At 37.6% G+C, this 17254-nt stretch overlaps 1 protein-coding gene across 2 annotated transcripts in view; it reads right to left on the bottom strand.

The window, feature by feature from the left end:
* Positions 1-17254, bottom strand: part of ATP6V1H (ATPase H+ transporting V1 subunit H) — a 64980-nt gene that overhangs the window by 36578 nt on the left and 11148 nt on the right. The window contains exons 5-7 of one of the 2 annotated variants that reach the window (XM_080938680.1): positions 15178-15291; positions 12732-12836; positions 9926-9979 (exon numbers count right to left, since the gene is read on the bottom strand). In XM_080938680.1, the coding sequence (XP_080794806.1) occupies positions 9926-9979; positions 12732-12836; positions 15178-15291 (273 nt within the window). The remainder of the gene's footprint in view (positions 1-9925; positions 9980-12731; positions 12837-15177; positions 15292-17254) is intronic. The other variant, XM_080938681.1, reaches the window with a different exon arrangement.

Consider the following 17254-nt stretch of genomic DNA (forward strand, 5'->3'; position numbering starts at 1 on the left):
TCAAACTCTTGTCTAAATATTTAACATGAGATTTATGTCTTTAAAAAGTGGAGAGACAAAAAGAAAATTTAAGCTCTAACTTTCATAATGAACAAATAAAAAATTTAAAAGGAATCACAGATATCACAAAAATTTATAAAAATCTAAAATATGATACTATTAAGCTTAGTGCTCTAATTTAAATAATACATATGAGCTGAACACCCCAAAGAAATTCACAGCAGTCAAACACAAAACATAATGATAAAGAAAAGGGAACCGTACTTCTTTTTACCTAAGTAGTAGTGACCATATAATACAGAGACAGATATAATTTAACATACAACATTAACAGAGCTGACTATCATAGCCCATGTCCATAAGCTCAGTACGTGGGAGGCTGAAACAAGAGGACCACTGTAAGTAGTCCTTACTTCATTCCAGGCCAGCCTGGGCTACAGAGTGGAGTCTTGTCCCAAAAGCAAATGACAAAATTATTAATTTTTATCTCAAATTTTCTGTAATGGGAAAAATATGAATTTTTCCAATTACATCAGTAGTTAAAGCTACAGAAGAATGCAAATACCATCTTGTTTAGAGAGAATCTCAGATTTCTAGATATAAATGCAACAAAGGTATCTTTACTCTTCTATTAATTTTACTGTTTTCTCTTAAAACAAAAATGTCTTGGCTCACCCAAGTCTTTTTTGTGCCTGCTCATCATGCTGTGCTAAAACAGGCAGTACATCAGCACACACAGAAGGCATGGGCTCAGCAACCTCAGTTACAACTTACTGTCCAGACAGCATGAGCACATTAAGGCACTGGTCCTACAGGTTACAGGACTCTCTCATACACAATCCTCAGATCATGCCACTGAGGACACAGTATACAAATGCCCAAACTCTTTTGTTTCGAGACAGGGTCTTTACATGTAGCTATCCTAGAATTCACTATGTGGAGTAGGCTGGCCCTAATCTACTTCCCAAACGCTGGTGTGCTCCACTACACCCAGCTGAGCTCTTGCTGTCCAAAAAGAAAAAGGAAAAGCATCTGCTCCTTTACTCTTCATTAGATTGCTTTTCAGTTTCTTATATAAATAATTTAAAGACTTTTTAAAAGAAAATAATAAGCCTTAGTTAATTCAATCCAACCAGTCTTACTTTTATTCCTACAAAAAGACACTGATGGTGCATGCCTATAATCCCTGCACTCAGGAGGCAGACAGGTGGATCTGTGAATCCAAGGTCAGCCTGATCTACAAAGCTAGTATCAGGAGAGCCAGGGCTACAAAAGAGAAAGCCTATCAAAAAAAAAAAAAAACGCAAGAAACAAAAACCAAACCAAAACCTATAGAAAGGCAATTCAATAATATTACTAGAGAAAAATCACACAACCAAAAAAAGCCATAAAGAGAAGCATTCCATTTCAAATATCTCACCACCACCCCCAAGCTGATCCACACTGTAGCCATTCTTCTCAGCCCTTTAGCTAAGAGAAAAGCCCATAGCTTTGGCAAGATCTGTACCTGTCTCTATCTCTGTGTCTCTCGATATCTGTCACACACACACACACACACACACTTTTTGCACCATTATACTCCACCACTCAGAGTCCTGTCCTACAGGCTTACCCTCTCCTTCCTTACACTTTTGTGAGCAGCTCAGGGAAACTAAGCCTCTGCATGTGATCACTTACTGTACCCTGGCCAAAGGCCTATGCCTCTCCCTTTATGCAGTCAAGTGAGAGGACAGAGTGAACCAGAACCAGGACGAATCCATGACAAGCTGCAAACTGGCAGTTTGGGAGACTAGGCCAAAGTTTGTATTTCCCAGAACTGGAAAAGTCCAAAACAAGTCAATTCTGGGGAAAACCACCCCTCACGGGCAGAAAACCAGGAAGCTGCCCTACCGCCTAGCCTGAGCCAACCTCACGGGCACCCAATCAGGAGCTGTAGAAGCTGCCCCACCACCTAGCCAAGTATAGTTAATTGTCGGGAGCCATCAAGGAGCTTTTAGCAGGTGATCTTCCTAAGATGGTTCTGCCATGAACTGTTAAAGTTAATGACAGATTTGCTTCTCTAGGCAAGGCTAAAAAGGTTTCATCTGAGAAAAGACTCCTGCTATTAATATGCTTTTCCTGTTATTATTAAATATATATAACAATTACTATGTATTAGCTAGCCCACCCTTTTGAGCAGATCTGTGCAGAACAAAGACGCATTGCCCTGTAGTGATGCTATATAGACAAACTAATGATTTAATTTTTAATGACGATCCTATAAGAATTATTGTACTGGTAATTATTAAGCTCTTTTATAATAGACTGCTATTAAGTCTGTTCTAATATGAAAAATGCAGTAAGAACTCTGCCTGTCTTTAGTGTCATTAGTTAATTGCTTCTGAGATAGCAAGCAGGCATCTACAACTTAACACATTCCAAGAGCTTATAAAACCATTAACAAAAGGTCATAAAAAGGAAACTAAGGATGTAAGGATACAATAAGTGCAAAGACAGAAGATAAAATATTGACTGGGTCTATCTATATGAAACTTCACTAATAACATAATCACAAACATTATGGTTTTTAACTCTCCATAAGCTTATTGAGCTAGTAACAGATAAAGAATATTTAGCCAGATAATTATTACTCTTAATGGATATGCATATAAACATTCTCTTTTGTATACTTTATATTCAATTTATAATTTTAATTTATGTCTGAACTTGAATTTTTTTTTTAAAGGGATGCCTGGAATAAACAATGTGACCTATTCTCCTAGAAAAGGTATAAAAGACTAGGAAAAATTTCTTTGGCGGGTATAGCATTGGGAACACAGTATTGGAGTAAAGGCATAGGAGTAAGGCATTGGGAGCAAGGGCACTGTTACATTAGCAGGAGAGAGCAAGATTAGAAGGAAAATGCAAAGTGAAATTACAGAATTATAAGGCAACTTAAAAATTAAGAGAGAAATATGCAGAATGTGGAAGGATAGAGAAAAAAAGCTAGAGAGAGACAGAAGGAACAAACAGGCTTCTCTTATGATGGGACAGAACAGGTCTTTTCTTAACATTAAGGCAGGCTTAGTCTTACTAAAGAGAACAAAGCTTTCTTTTTTCAGACTTGGGATTAATTCATTAGCAATAAAAGGGGAGAAGCTTTTTCTCTCCCTATGCAATAAAGATAGGAGCTCTCATTTTTCATCCAGAATGAGTTCTTTCCAACTGGCACTTGGTCTTTTGCTCCATATACATGAGATAAGTATGTATCTGGGCCCAACTGGTTTGCATGGAGATGTATGAATATATAAGCATGAATGTGTCTATGAATTTATGTGTGTTCACATTTGCTTGTGTAAAAGTTTTCCTTCTGCAAGCGTGACTCTCTTCTCCTGGTTCAGTAAGTTTATTGCTCCAAACCTCCCCCACCCCCGGCCTGACAAGTGAGAGGCATCTGAACAAGAGTGAAAATACTCTAGCAATTAATCCCTGATGTATTTACTTAGCTTCTCTCAAAGACATTCACTTAAAAATTACACAAAAGTCAGATGTTATCATGTATGTTTGCTATCCCAGCACAAAACCTGTCACAAAACAAAATATAATAAGCTAAACAGCAACAACAACCAAGACCCAGTAGTTGTCAGAAAGAAACTAGAACAAACAGAGTTCCTGTACCTTGTTGAAGGGTCATAAAGTGGCTTAGAAAACTAACTGGCAACATCTATCTATTCATGGTAAATTTATATAACCCCATTACTTAAAATTCTACTTTGGACATAGGTACAAAGTGGAAACTTAAGGGTTCTTTGGAAAGTTGGTCAGATGGTGTTTTCCTGGAGCTAGCACATGAAGGAACATTTCATTAAAGTGAACACAGGTGTGAAAGGCTAAGGCCAGCTCATGAAGGAACATTTAGCTGAAGCAGACACAGGAGAGAGGATGTTCTGCTAAAGCGAGCAGGTGAAAGGACATGTGAGGAAGGATTCTCTGCTAACAACTGGTATGTATTGGCCCTCCTTACACTGCATAGTTGAACTGCATTTGTTAGGACTCCATAGAGAGAAATGCACCAAAACACTTCTGGTGGTGCAGTCTCTTACCACTTCTGCAGTCTCAGGCCAATTGGATGCATATTCTGTGGCAAAACACATGGTAAGGCAAGGCACATGGAAGACACGATGTCTGGGGGGTATAAATAGGAGTCCATGGAATGGTTGTGAGTCTTCCTTCCCTGAGAGAAGCACAGAGAATTTCTCCTGTCTGCTCTCTCCTGCTGACTCAAGCCGAAGCTGAGGCCTGGCTGTCTCTGTTAGGTCAGGTCACTGTTGTTGCTAACCCAGCTTTACTGAACTGGACTGCTCTGTATCCGTGAGGGTTCTGAGACTGGATCAAGCTGCCACTGCCCGCTGACCTATGAACTGAACTGCCAATTTCCAGACAACACAGCAGGAACTTCCTCCAAAAAACCTTTCTAAACAAGTCCACTTCCTTCCTATCCTTTCTTCCCCGCTACCTCTGGTGGGTGGTGAGCTACAAGGGAGTTTAAAGTGTTTAAAGACTATCGATAAATAAGGTTTAAAAAATAAATGTTACATAGGTACAATAGATATAATACATATATCTATCAAAAAACATGCACAGACTGTTCACAGCCAAATTAGTCATAATAATCAAAACCTTAAAGTAACCCAATAACTGTCAATAACAGACACTAAGATGATCAATCACTACACAGCATATATAGGGCAAATTGATAAATACAACATAAATCAATGCTGAGCTAGTGATTTCAGATTCCTTTACATACAGCTCAAGATCAGTCCAGACCAAATCTACACTAACAGATGTCACAGTAATTAATCACCTGTGAAGGAGGGACAGTCAAAAAGCCCTAGTAGGAAAAACCAATATGTATAAACTCATCTCAAGGGAGGAATGGTGGCAATGTAGTTACAATTGCTTAGCAAAAAGGAGACTCTAGTTCTATCCCCAACACCAAGATGGGGCAGGGGTGTAAATACTAGAACAGGAATGAGAAACTTCATTTTGGTATCTTAAGAAAATCACTTCTTCAATTGTTTTATTATCAATAAAGGAAAATAGTGCCTCTAGATCAAAATTAAAAGCTAAAAATCTATCCACTATAATCGGCTTCTATAAAACACTTATTTTAAGATACACTATTATTGTCAGTAGATATCCACAGACGAAAATGCATACAGCCAAGAACTTCTTAAAATAGGGTTAATAAAATAAAATTCCTTAGCCAGTGTCTCAATGTCAGACTTCCAGCCAGGTGTAGGTAGTGGTACATGCCTGAACTTAATCCCAGCACTTAGGAGGCAGAAGCAGACAGATATCTGAGTCCGAGGGTAGTCCAGTCTACAAAGTGAGTTCCAGGACAGCCAAGGCTCCACTGAAAAACTTTGTCTCAAAAATCAGAAAAGGGCTACACTGAAAAACTTTGTGTGAAAAAACAAAAACAAAATACAGTGCTTTACTATTTTTCACCTCGAACTATTTTAATGCCTCCAACTATTACAAGGAAAAAGTATGTTGCTACCAGTAAGAAAGCATGATTTGCTTTATAAATCAATATTTTACATACAATCCCAAAAGCACACAGTAGTAGGTTACCTTATTAATGTTATTGGTGTTATACTTTCAAAGACACATTTTTAAAAAGTCTTGTACTACTCAAACACCTGGTTTCATTTTCTCTTAAATGCCACAATATAACCCCAGGCAACCCTTCCAAAATCCTGATCAGAAAAAAAAGTTAAGTATTTTATCTGTACTTTAGCGCACATGTGCGCACGCGCACACACACACACACACGCACACACACACACACACACACACACACACACACTTCAATGATTCCAATGCTTAAAAGTGTTAACTTTGTGATAAGAATTTGAAAGAATAAAAAGCCATTAACAATGCCCTGGGTAAGAACAATGCCCATTAAGCCTACACAGTAAGGCAAGTATAGTAGTCCCCATTCCACCATTTTCCCAGACCCCTGACAGATCCCGAGACTACAAAGCACTGAATCCTATGGATATGGGTTTTACTTCCTCCTATTCACAGATGCCTATGATAACTTAATTTATCATTCAGGCATAGTAAGCAATTAACACAAATGAAAGAGCAACTATAACAACACAATAAAATAGAAGTTATTTAAAACTTATAAATTATTTATTTCTGAATTTTCTATTTAATGTGTTTAGACTACAGTCACCTCTTAATAATTACTGCCCATAAGTTGCTCTGGGTTCCAGCCAGGGCAGCCTACAACTTAAGAGCAGGCCTGTGCAGTGTGAACAGCAGAGGTAGCACTAATGGACCACAGCATTCAATAAAAACAAAGCCAAGCAGCAAACTCATTCCCCACTAGTAAGGACATCAGAGATGCCATAGAAATAAATCACTGAAGAAATGTGGCTGACAAACAAGGAAACTAGACTTGCTAGGCTTTTCTGTTTCGTATTCTAAAACGCTACGTGCTCTACTATGAATGAAGCTTAAGCACACTATACTAGATGATGAGAGTCGGCCCCACAAAAACCAAGGCACGGAGTTTTATTTACATTACAACCCCCAAGAGGTGCATCTAGATCCAGAAATTTGATTAGTGGCTGCTGGGGTTAGAAGAAGAGTAAGAATCAAGTTCATATATACAAGGTAGTTCTTAAGTTTGTAGACTGCTGAAAATACCATAAATTTAGATTGTAGTGATGGATGCACAGTTCCATGAATATAAAACCCTGGGTTGCAGATGCAGGAGTTTCAGAGTACAGGAAATACAGTTCAGGAAGTCTCCTCAATCACACTAGTCACATGTGGTGAGGGGCCACCTCCACGGACACGCCAGATACACAGAAGATTCCATCACAAGAAGCTCTGTCAGACAGAACCACTCAGAACACTCAGGAGCAAGTCAGAACAAGCAAGAAAGAAAACCCAGCCACTCTAGCCATGGAACAACATCCTGGAACTAATGGGGACAGCAGAGACCAGGACACATCGAACACTGATGTGAGATGCCATCTCCTCCTGCGCTCAGGTAACAGGGAAAAGAAGACATGGAAGAAGGAAAATAATAAGGAAGTGAACAGAAATTTCCAGTCATCAGTCTTCCTGAAAAAGAGATCACATCACTTGGAGAGACCACAGCACAGCTTGGTCAGGGCCTCAGCCCAGAAGTCCATTTCCAAGGTAATACTGCTCCTCAGAAGGCATGGTCTGTAATTCACATTAAAGCCAGTAAAGAACTTAACAGACAAGGCAAAGAAACATAATCAGATGCTTCCAGTAACTACATGAAAACAATACCAACACATTTTAAGTGAACTTCACTTAATTATTACTAAGTGAAAATGTCTCTAACAGTCAACCCTTCACTTACTGATGAAGCCTCTGAAAATAAGATCATGGATCACTTTGCAGTGTCAACTGCTGCCTTACACTGCCCTCAAGTGGCAACACTGAATAATGCAGCTTACCAAACTTCACACTAACGGTTTAAAAGCTATCCAAACTAGTCTTTTATACAAATGAACTTATTTCATGTGAATTTTGGTAATTTCAGAGTTATCTTCATCATTTAAATCTGTTAATAAAAATATGACTGTTGATGTTTTAGTCCTCAGTTGTCACTGTGTGTTAACTTGTTGACCAGTCATTGTATTATAATCAATTAAATTTCTGGTTGTATATTAAAAAAAAAAAAAAAAAAAAGCTATCCAAAGGTATAATACAGAAATAACAAAATTCTTAGTATGCAATGAACTGGAGCAATGCCTAAATAGTCAATTCCAGTTCAGATGTCTCTAGAAACAATTTTCTCAATAAGCAATGTACTTACGGCATTAGTGTTTCTGACACTCATTAGCTATGTTACGTTCAGCAATATTATGTGTTTTCTTGCTCAGCCTCATTGTTTTTGCATAAGATGTAATTAACATTATAACCTACACTAAAAAAAATATAAATATAAGACAATGTAAATATAAAATTAGTAACATGGTAGTTACACAGTAAGGGCTCATTCAATAAGTACTAGCTAAGATTTGCCCTTTAAAATATGACCCAAAAAGAGGCTGGCGATATCCTCAACTTAAGGTCTGCTTTTGAAATCAGTACCTAGCTGAAAAAGAAAAGAATTCAAGAGAAATTAAGAGAGTCTGCCCAGGACTGAGGGAAATTAAGGACAAGGTATGAAATCTTACAATTACTATTTAGGGTGTGTGTGTCTGTGTGTGTCTGTGTGTGTCTGTGTGTGTGTGTGTGTCTGTGTGTGTGTGTGTGTGTGTATCTACTACATAAACCATTTACACTAAGCCAATACCAGCTCAACCAATTCTACCTTATACAATGAACAAAAAAGTGAAAACTGAGAATGTCACACAACTCAGCTTACCTCTCCTTATATAGGGTTAATGTATTATAAACCCTAAAATAAGCTTATAAAACAAATTATCCTAAAATACAATATAATCGACTTTTCTGAATTTCATACTAATAGGAACTCACAAGAAATAAAAATTCCAGTGGAGGGTGGTAAATGACTCAGGAGTTAAGAATATTGGCTACTCTTCCAGAATATTGGCGTACAATTCCCAACATCAATGTGGCAGCTAACAAGGGTCTGTAAGTCCAGTCCCAGACTTTTCTAGCCTCCACTTTGTGGATAGGGTATATAGACATACGAGCAGACAAAACTGCCATACACACAGTTAAATGAAATAACATTTTTATTACAAAGAAATAAAGATGCCAATTTACATATTTAAGTTAACAACTAAAACTTCAGGAGGTGGTGGCACTCACCTCTAGTCCCAGCACTCAAGGCAGAGAGGCAGGTGGCTCTCTGAGTTCAGGACCAGCCTGGTCTACAAAGTGAGTTCCAGGTCAGCCAGGACTACACAGAGAAGCACTGTCGTGAACAAAACGAGCAAACAGAAACCAACTGAACCTTCTCACTGTTCACTGCTTTCTCTCCTCACTCTGGACCTAGTGGGTTCATCTAACTCTGTACCTTGTTCTGATTCTACTTCAAAGGCCCTTTTCTGGTTTCACACAATATTCATCACATCTTCCCACCCCTGACCCAAAGGGAAGCTTGTCTACTAGCCTTCAGTGTAGATCCTGAGGCTGTTTCCACAGACAAACATGCAGGTATATCCCATTCAGATGACATAACTTACAGTAATCAATACAGCTGCTGCATGGTTTAGACAGAGCTTCGTTTACGTCTTCCTTTGTCGGCCTCCTACCATCCTATAGGTATTCCATCACATGGAGCTGCATCTACCTCCTGTTTCTCTCCTTTGTGCCCAAGTTTTTGTCCCCTGGCTCCAACTATATCTGTCAATTTTTGTACTCAAATACAGCAAAGTTAAGCCACTCTCAAATAAGAAAGATGATGTTAGCCAAGAATCTGTGGTCCATGATCAGTATTAACCTTTAACCACTTCAAAGTGGAAGAGGCCAGTTGAAGAAGGGGTGAGGAGGCACATGCTGTGCCACAGTCTACAAAGGCTTGAGCACAACAGTGGATCTATGTCATGAGTCAACTGTCGCATGGTTTCCACCCTGGTTAGAAAGACAGCAGGCAGTCCCCAAACTACTGAGCTGTGACACAAACGGCATGACCAGACTCTTGTGCAGTGTGCTGAATTCTACCGCATTCTAACTCCTGCGCTGATCTGCACACCTAAAGTAGGACGTCCTGCAAAGACAGCGAAGGGCAGGATTTGTGTTTCCCAGACAAAAAGGCAGCAGAATTAACTTCACTGTGGTAAGTGACACATCAGATCCAAGGATTTACATTTGGGAAACTAGTAAAAGTCTTCCTGTTTTTAAATGCCTGAGAGTCAAAACAATTTATTTTCAAGGTGTTAAGAAACCAGTCAATTGGAAGGAACATACTTACATCACTTGAAGAGATTGTTCCTGTTTCAACAGCAACACCGCTACCACGAAGTTTCTATTACAAAATAAATAACTTATTACTTAGTTTTGTTTTTTTATTTTATCCTAACCTATCAGCTTACAAAATGAATTGAATGAATTTTATCAGTTTCCCTAATCCTACTTTATAAAAAACATAAAGATGATATAAAAGTTATCCACCACCAGATAATCAACTACAAGCCAAACAGTAGTCTACTAAACACAAGATAACTTTCAAAGGTGAAGCTTGCAAAATGTCTGCTTCGTATTTACTAAATGAATGGGGCTTTAAGTCAGATGACTGCCTACCCTACCACTCTCAACATTTTTGACAAAACTTTTTTAAATAGGTGCTTAATAATAAATAGGAAGATAAAGCAATGCTATGAAGTAATCTCAATATTCACAACACAAATGTTACAAGCAAATTACCAAACAGAATGGCATGTAACAAATCAAAAGCAAACTAATAATGAATTTTGGGGAGCTATTTTCTTATCCATACCTATTAAGTATAAGACAAAAAAAAAATTGCCATTGTAAAAAGAAAAACTGCAACCTAGCAACTGACTTGGACATTTCAAAGTTTGTTTTCACTAGAATCATGAAATTATGAACCTTTTATGAAAGAGAAAATACTTTTGGTGAGGAAAAAGACTTTTCACATACTATTAAAAACATTTGAGTAAGTTAGCAAATAAAATTTCAAATAATCCTACCTTTCTTTAAACAATACATTTATAATGCAATCCTGATAAAAGGCTATAGAAGAATTTTCTGCCAGTAGCAAGAAAGCCAGTGTGATCAGAACCAAGCAGAAGCAGTGCCCAGACTCTGAGAAGCAAAGCCAGGCTGAGCTTGGGACCTTCAGTAGGTGCCCTATAGCAGAAGGACTTGCAGAGGATAGGCATCAAGCCACATCAGAAAGCCAAGAGATGATGATAGCAGAGACAGAGCACTGGAAAGATACAGAAAGATCTTAAAGAACATCCACTCAATACTAAGAAGCACAACTCTGAGGAAAACTGTTCTAGCCTCTGAAATATTTCATCCACCAGTGATGGGAGACCTCCCCAAGCTGCAGGAAACATTTACAACTGTGTAAGCATCAAATGGGCATTAATCATTTCAAGGGTGTCAATTCATCTCCGAGGCACAATATAATGGCCCTCCTCTGAAATATGTCAAAGGTAAGCTGCCCATGGAGTATCCAGTAATATGCAGTTCTTTCACTCTATGTCTCACTTTGTAAAGTCAGGCACATCTGCATCTTTACAAGAAAGCATTAAAGCAGAATGAGATTCATTTAATAAATATTACATTATTAAGGTCACTTAATTTTTAAATGTTTTTTTAAAGGGAGAGAGGAAGTGTTTTCTGTCTACCAAATGCAGCATTGGTTCCAAGTGATCTACATTTATAAATTTAAATTTCCATTTTCATACACTCATTTTCATGTTTTAAATATATTTTAAGTATCTTACAAACTCAGTAAAACCTACAGCTTGATATGTCGTAAGGAATTTCATTCAAAACATCGCTAACTACAAATTCATTTCTCTAAGGCAGTAAGAAAAAATATCTTCTAAGCAGCACATCAGGTGTCTCTTATGCCTTAAGTTAAAACCTACCAAGTAACATTTATTTTTAGCCTAGCGTTGACAATACAGTCACTGTCAATCTTATTTTCCCTGGTCTAGCTCCTCCACATTACCCACCCTTACAACAAGTTCTGGCTTTTGTTCTCCAGAATACTCTTTCCCGAGCCAACCTTTACTTCTTTCTTTTTATGAACATCAGTCCTACTGACCATCTAATTGTCACTGGAACCCTAAAAGAAACACTCAAAGAGCCATCATAAATATCCTGTTTTTGTCGAATTCTAAAGATACACAAAGATAACTGACACTTTCCCAGATATTACATCAGCAACTCTCTTCTCCTTGGAGATGGAGCTAGAGAAACCTGAAGGTACCCAGATGATCAGTAAGCAGGATGTCCCAATTGTACCTAAGTGTTTAACACCAGTTTCATATGATACTGTGGGAATGAGCCACTGTGCAAGACAGGATTGTACAACAGTTGGATTGGGTAGCCCCAGACTTTCCAAAGGGCACCTAGAACCTGGTACAAACTCTTGACCAAGGTAAGGACAAGGACAAGCAGTTTGACTAATGGTCTATAATGTGTTACCTGCAGTTGAAAACTCCCCTGGCAGCACACAAAACCAGTTTATTGTGTAACCACTTAAACTAGATACTCTAGCTAAGCAAAATCAATAGGGCATAAAAAAACCTCTCTACAATTTCTCTCCCCCAAACCAAGATTCCCCATTAATGTTGGTGGTTTAAATTCCTAGGCCAAGGCAGATGCTCCACCTAAAAGTCTCTGACCCCAGAGTTTGTTCACATGCGGTCTCCTGATGAACCATTTGTTTTCCTACATGGAAACTCTGTGAGCACTCACTATAAAGTGCCTCCTGTTGGTCCTGACAGTTCTGTAAACTGTGTAATCCTGGTAGCTGCCTAGAAGGAACATAAATCCCTGACTGCTCAAAAGCAAGGAGAGAAAACCACAAGTGGTGGAGAAGACAGAAGGTTTGAGTTGTAGCCAGTGAAAGAACAGTTAAGCATGCCAACTGTAAGTAGATGGACTTACTTAACAAATTCAAAGTGGAATTACTTTAATAATGCACCTTTTGTAATTTAGCATATTTACCATAAATAACATATGAAAACAGATTCTAATACCACATTTCTTTCGGATACAAAGACAATTTCTGTTACCTGTGAACTCAGCTGAGTCTTTATCCAGTTGAAATAGTAATTTAAGTCACTGCCTTCCATCAGTTCCTTCCCCCAAGCTGCTAACTTGGCAATAATTCTTGCTGCCTGAAAATGAGTAAGAAATACATCTGAATGCCAATCACATCCTATACCTCACATCTTATACTTAAGAGACAGCTCTTGTAAATCACTTTGCTAAGTGGTTTTCATAACACTCAATTCCTGGGGGTTGGGGGATAGGAAGGATGGGAGGGATATGATTCGTTTCTTAAAACTATTTTAAAACAACACACTTAAACTATGTTTTCAAATAATTCCTTTAAAATGAACAAAAATTATCTTTGCTTTAAGAAATTACATAGCACCTGAAGACCCAGTTATTCCACTTCTGGGCATATACCCCAAAGATGTTCCAACATATACGAAGGACACATGCTCCACCATGTTCATAGCAGCCTTATTTATAATAGCCAGAAGCTGGAAAGAACCCAGATGTCCTTCAGTAGATGAATGGATACAGAAATTGTGGTATATTTACACAATGGAGAACTAATCAGCTACTAGAAACAATGACCTTATGAAATTTCCTAGGCAAATAGATGGAACTAGAGAATTTCATCCTGAGTGAGGTAACCCAGTATAAAAGAACACACATGATATGCGACCACTGATAATTGGATACTAACCCCAGAAAGCTCTGAATATCCAAGAAACAACTCACAGACCTTATGAAGCTCAAAAAGAAGGAAGACCAAAATGTGGGAAGTTTCAGTTCTTCTTAGAAAAAAAAGAAAAAGTGAAAAAAAATTGTGTATTCATCATATATTATTATGTAACAAATTTTGTGAACTATAATAATATTTTATAAAATAAATTAATTAAAAAAATAAAAAAAGAAATTACATAGCATTTCCTAGACTATTTTGCATTTCAAAGTAAGACTTAGAGCCATAGTAGTTAGATGTGCCTATAATCCCAGATTTTCTGCACTGGAGAATCAAGTGTTTAAGATCAGAATGAGCTACATAGTGAGAAACTATCATAAAAAGAAAAAGAAATAATAAGATTGGGAATTAATCATAATTCTAACATAAATTACTCAAAACATAGCTAAAGGCTGTCAAGACATGTCAGAAGGCAATGGTGCTTACTTACAAGTCTTAAAATCTGAATTCAATTCCAGGACTCATGTGGCAAGAGAAAAACAACTGCAAGAAGTTATCCTCTGACCTTCCTTTGCACTAGGGCACATGGGTCATGCAATAAATAAAGTAGGAGTCAAGTGATTTAAAAGGATTCTTATTCAGAACCCACAGGCTGAACATATATTAGCAGCATATGTACACGCCAAAGAAAATGACTAGGAATGACACCTGGCATTTATACTCCAGCATAAGCAGGGGGCAATTACAACAAAGAATCCAACAACAGACTGACTGACCCTCCATTTGAAAACTTAACCAAGAGCAATTTAAACTTAGGGACCCACAAAATATAGTTCAGTTGGAAGAGTATTTGCCTAGCATTCAGGAAGCCCTGGGTCTAGCATGATAAAATGGGTATAGAAGCAGACTTGGGGTCTGGGGGGATGGGGCAGGAGGGTTAGTTGTTCAAGATCACTTAGGTATCTAGGTAATTGGAGGCCAGCCTGGGTTATCTGGGGTCAGTGGAGAGCACCTGCCACACATGTACAGGCTCCAGCAACACAGCACCAACAAGTCGGACTAGCCAAGTCTTCACTTTTAATAACGATGCTTTGACTACATCTACATCAATTATAACGCTATGAGGACATTTATTTTAAACCACACCAGATAATGCAAACAAACCTCTACAACTGAATTAATTTCTACATAGTAAAATGTGATTTTTCTTGCTATAGGCAACCTTGAGCTGTTTGCACATGTAAACTACCATTACAATGACATAATTAATGCATTCATCTATTAAACTTTATAACTGAATCAGACCAATTTTTATTCAGTACCATTAAGAAAGTAGTTGCTCTCTGGGAACAGGTAAGTTATCAAGTAACAACCAACCCAGGTTTGTTTCTATTTGCCAGTTCAGAACAATAAACTCCCTTCTTATATGGTATCTGTATGGTTTGAATATGAAATGTCCTCCACAGGCTCCTGTGTTGAGCACCTGGTCCAGCTAGATGTACTGTTTTGGGAAGTTCTAAACCCTTTAGGAATGGAAGTCTCGCTGGAGGAAGTAGGTCACTGAGGGTAGGACTTCAAGTTTTACAACCTGGCCCTGCCTCCTCTTCCTACTACCCCAGAACCACTTACCTTGACCACTATGCTGGGTTCCAATTCCTTAGAACTCTAAGATGAAATAAACCTCTTCTCTCTGCTGCTGCTTCTTCTCAGTTATTTTGTCACAGTAAAAGGAAAAGAATAAAATAAACAAAGGAAAAGAATGTGATCAATTCAGAATTTACCATATGAACAGTAAAGGGGTCCTGGCGATTCAACATTGGCAGAAAGTATGGCCAGGCAGTGCTTTTGCTTCGTTTTGCATAGTCAAAGAAAATGCTGACTCGCTGGTGATTTTCCTAAAGAAAACCAAGAACAGAATGATTATACACTGCTTCTCACCTGCTTACTGTATATTTCATTAATATGTGTGGTTTTATTCTACTGTACATATATAATTTGTCTCTGCAATTATTAGATAACAGTGGCAAAAACTTCAAAAAAACTAGTCACATATCCAAAATCAAGAGCCAAGAAAATAAATTAAAGTATGTGTGCTACAATTCAACTCACTTTCTTTAGGATTCCATACCTAGGTATGATACAATCCTCAGTGGGCAGGTCTTCCCAGCTCAATTTACATAACCAAAGTAATCCCCCACAAACATGTCCATAGGCAAAACGACCTCAATAATCTCTCATTGACACTATCTTCCCAGGTGATTACAGAATGTATCATGTTGACTATTAAAACTATCCTAAATAAATAAATAATAAAAAAATGTAAAAGCAACCATCAAAATAACATCAAGAAAGTACACTGCACATATATATATATATATATATATATATATATATATATATATATATATATATATATATATATATATATATATACACACACACACACATATATACACACATACAAGCTCAGTGGGTAAGAGCCTGTGCCATAAGGTGAGTGTGACTAACATGTGCCATATGATGGGTATGACTGTGCCATAGGACAGGGGTTCAATTTCCAGCATTAGCTTGGAAGTTCATAACCCATCCCAGAGATACTCTCTTCTGGCCTCCACTGGCACAGGCACCACATAGTACACAGACACACATGCAAGCAAAATAAAATATTTTATTTACTTGTATGTGTGCGTATACACATATGAATGATAATTACATATATTGTTGAGGTTTGCCCCCCATTTTGTTCCATACCTGCCGGCTACTCCATATTGTTGCTATAATTAATACGCCTGCCAGTCACTGACACAGAAAAATAACTGGACTCAGAGCAAGGTCATGCTGACCACATATCCCCTTATGTTCTATATGAGCTTTGTCACTTAAGTTCCACAAAACTTTACGTAGGACCCATCAAATTAAAGGTCAATATGAACTGTTTTGTCTAAAATGGCTTCGGTCAGACCAACAACCAGGCAGCACTTCCTGAACCTGCGAATGAGCTCATTGTTGTTTTTGTGGGTTTTCCTTTATAAGCTGAGAGAGAAAGATGCTCAGTGTCACAGCCTCAGATAATTCTGAACTATGTCTCTGATCGATCATTACAGGGTGTGTTCAATTAACCATCCCTGTCTGAGATCAGTGTGTATGGTTTGTGGACAACTCATGGACCACAGCAAGTCTAAGAGGCAACCTGTACTTCCAAAAAAATATGGAGAACTTCCACCAAAATCATAATCAAAGCAGGGTTCTTACTAGCTCAACTTCTATTTAATATTGTACTGGATACATTAACCAAAACAATCTGAAAATTTTAAACAGACAGAGTATACCTTTATAAACTAAAGAAAACTTTAACCAGAAAATTAATTCAAATAAAATAAATCACTAACATTCAAAAATATAAAATAAATGAATAAAATATAAACAAACGGATGATAGAACAGAAATAAAGTTTATAACAACAATAAAGAAGATAAAATGTTTAGAAATAAATTTAAATATGCAAACGTCTTTGTACTGAGAACATCCCTTGTTTTATCCCTTACATTTTATTTTTCTATCAAAAAAAAATAGTAAGTATGATAAGCGCACTAGTTCTTCCTAATTTATACATTCAAGGCACCTCAGTGAGATCTCCAACAAGATCCACAGATCAAGACAAGCAATGCACCAGTATCACACAGAACAACAGCAAAAAAAAAAAAAATCTGAAGAAAGACAAAAATTATTTTTAAAAAGTACCTGGAAGCTATTCTGTAATTAAAACTGGTGGTACTACACATGAACACACAGAAATTCCCAGAGAACTGTATAGAAGACCTAAAAATACACCTATGTATATGGAAAATGTAAGGACAA

This window comes from Micromys minutus (assembly GCF_963924665.1).
Source record: "Micromys minutus genome assembly, chromosome: 26".
Taxonomy (NCBI): Eukaryota; Metazoa; Chordata; class Mammalia; order Rodentia; family Muridae; genus Micromys; species Micromys minutus.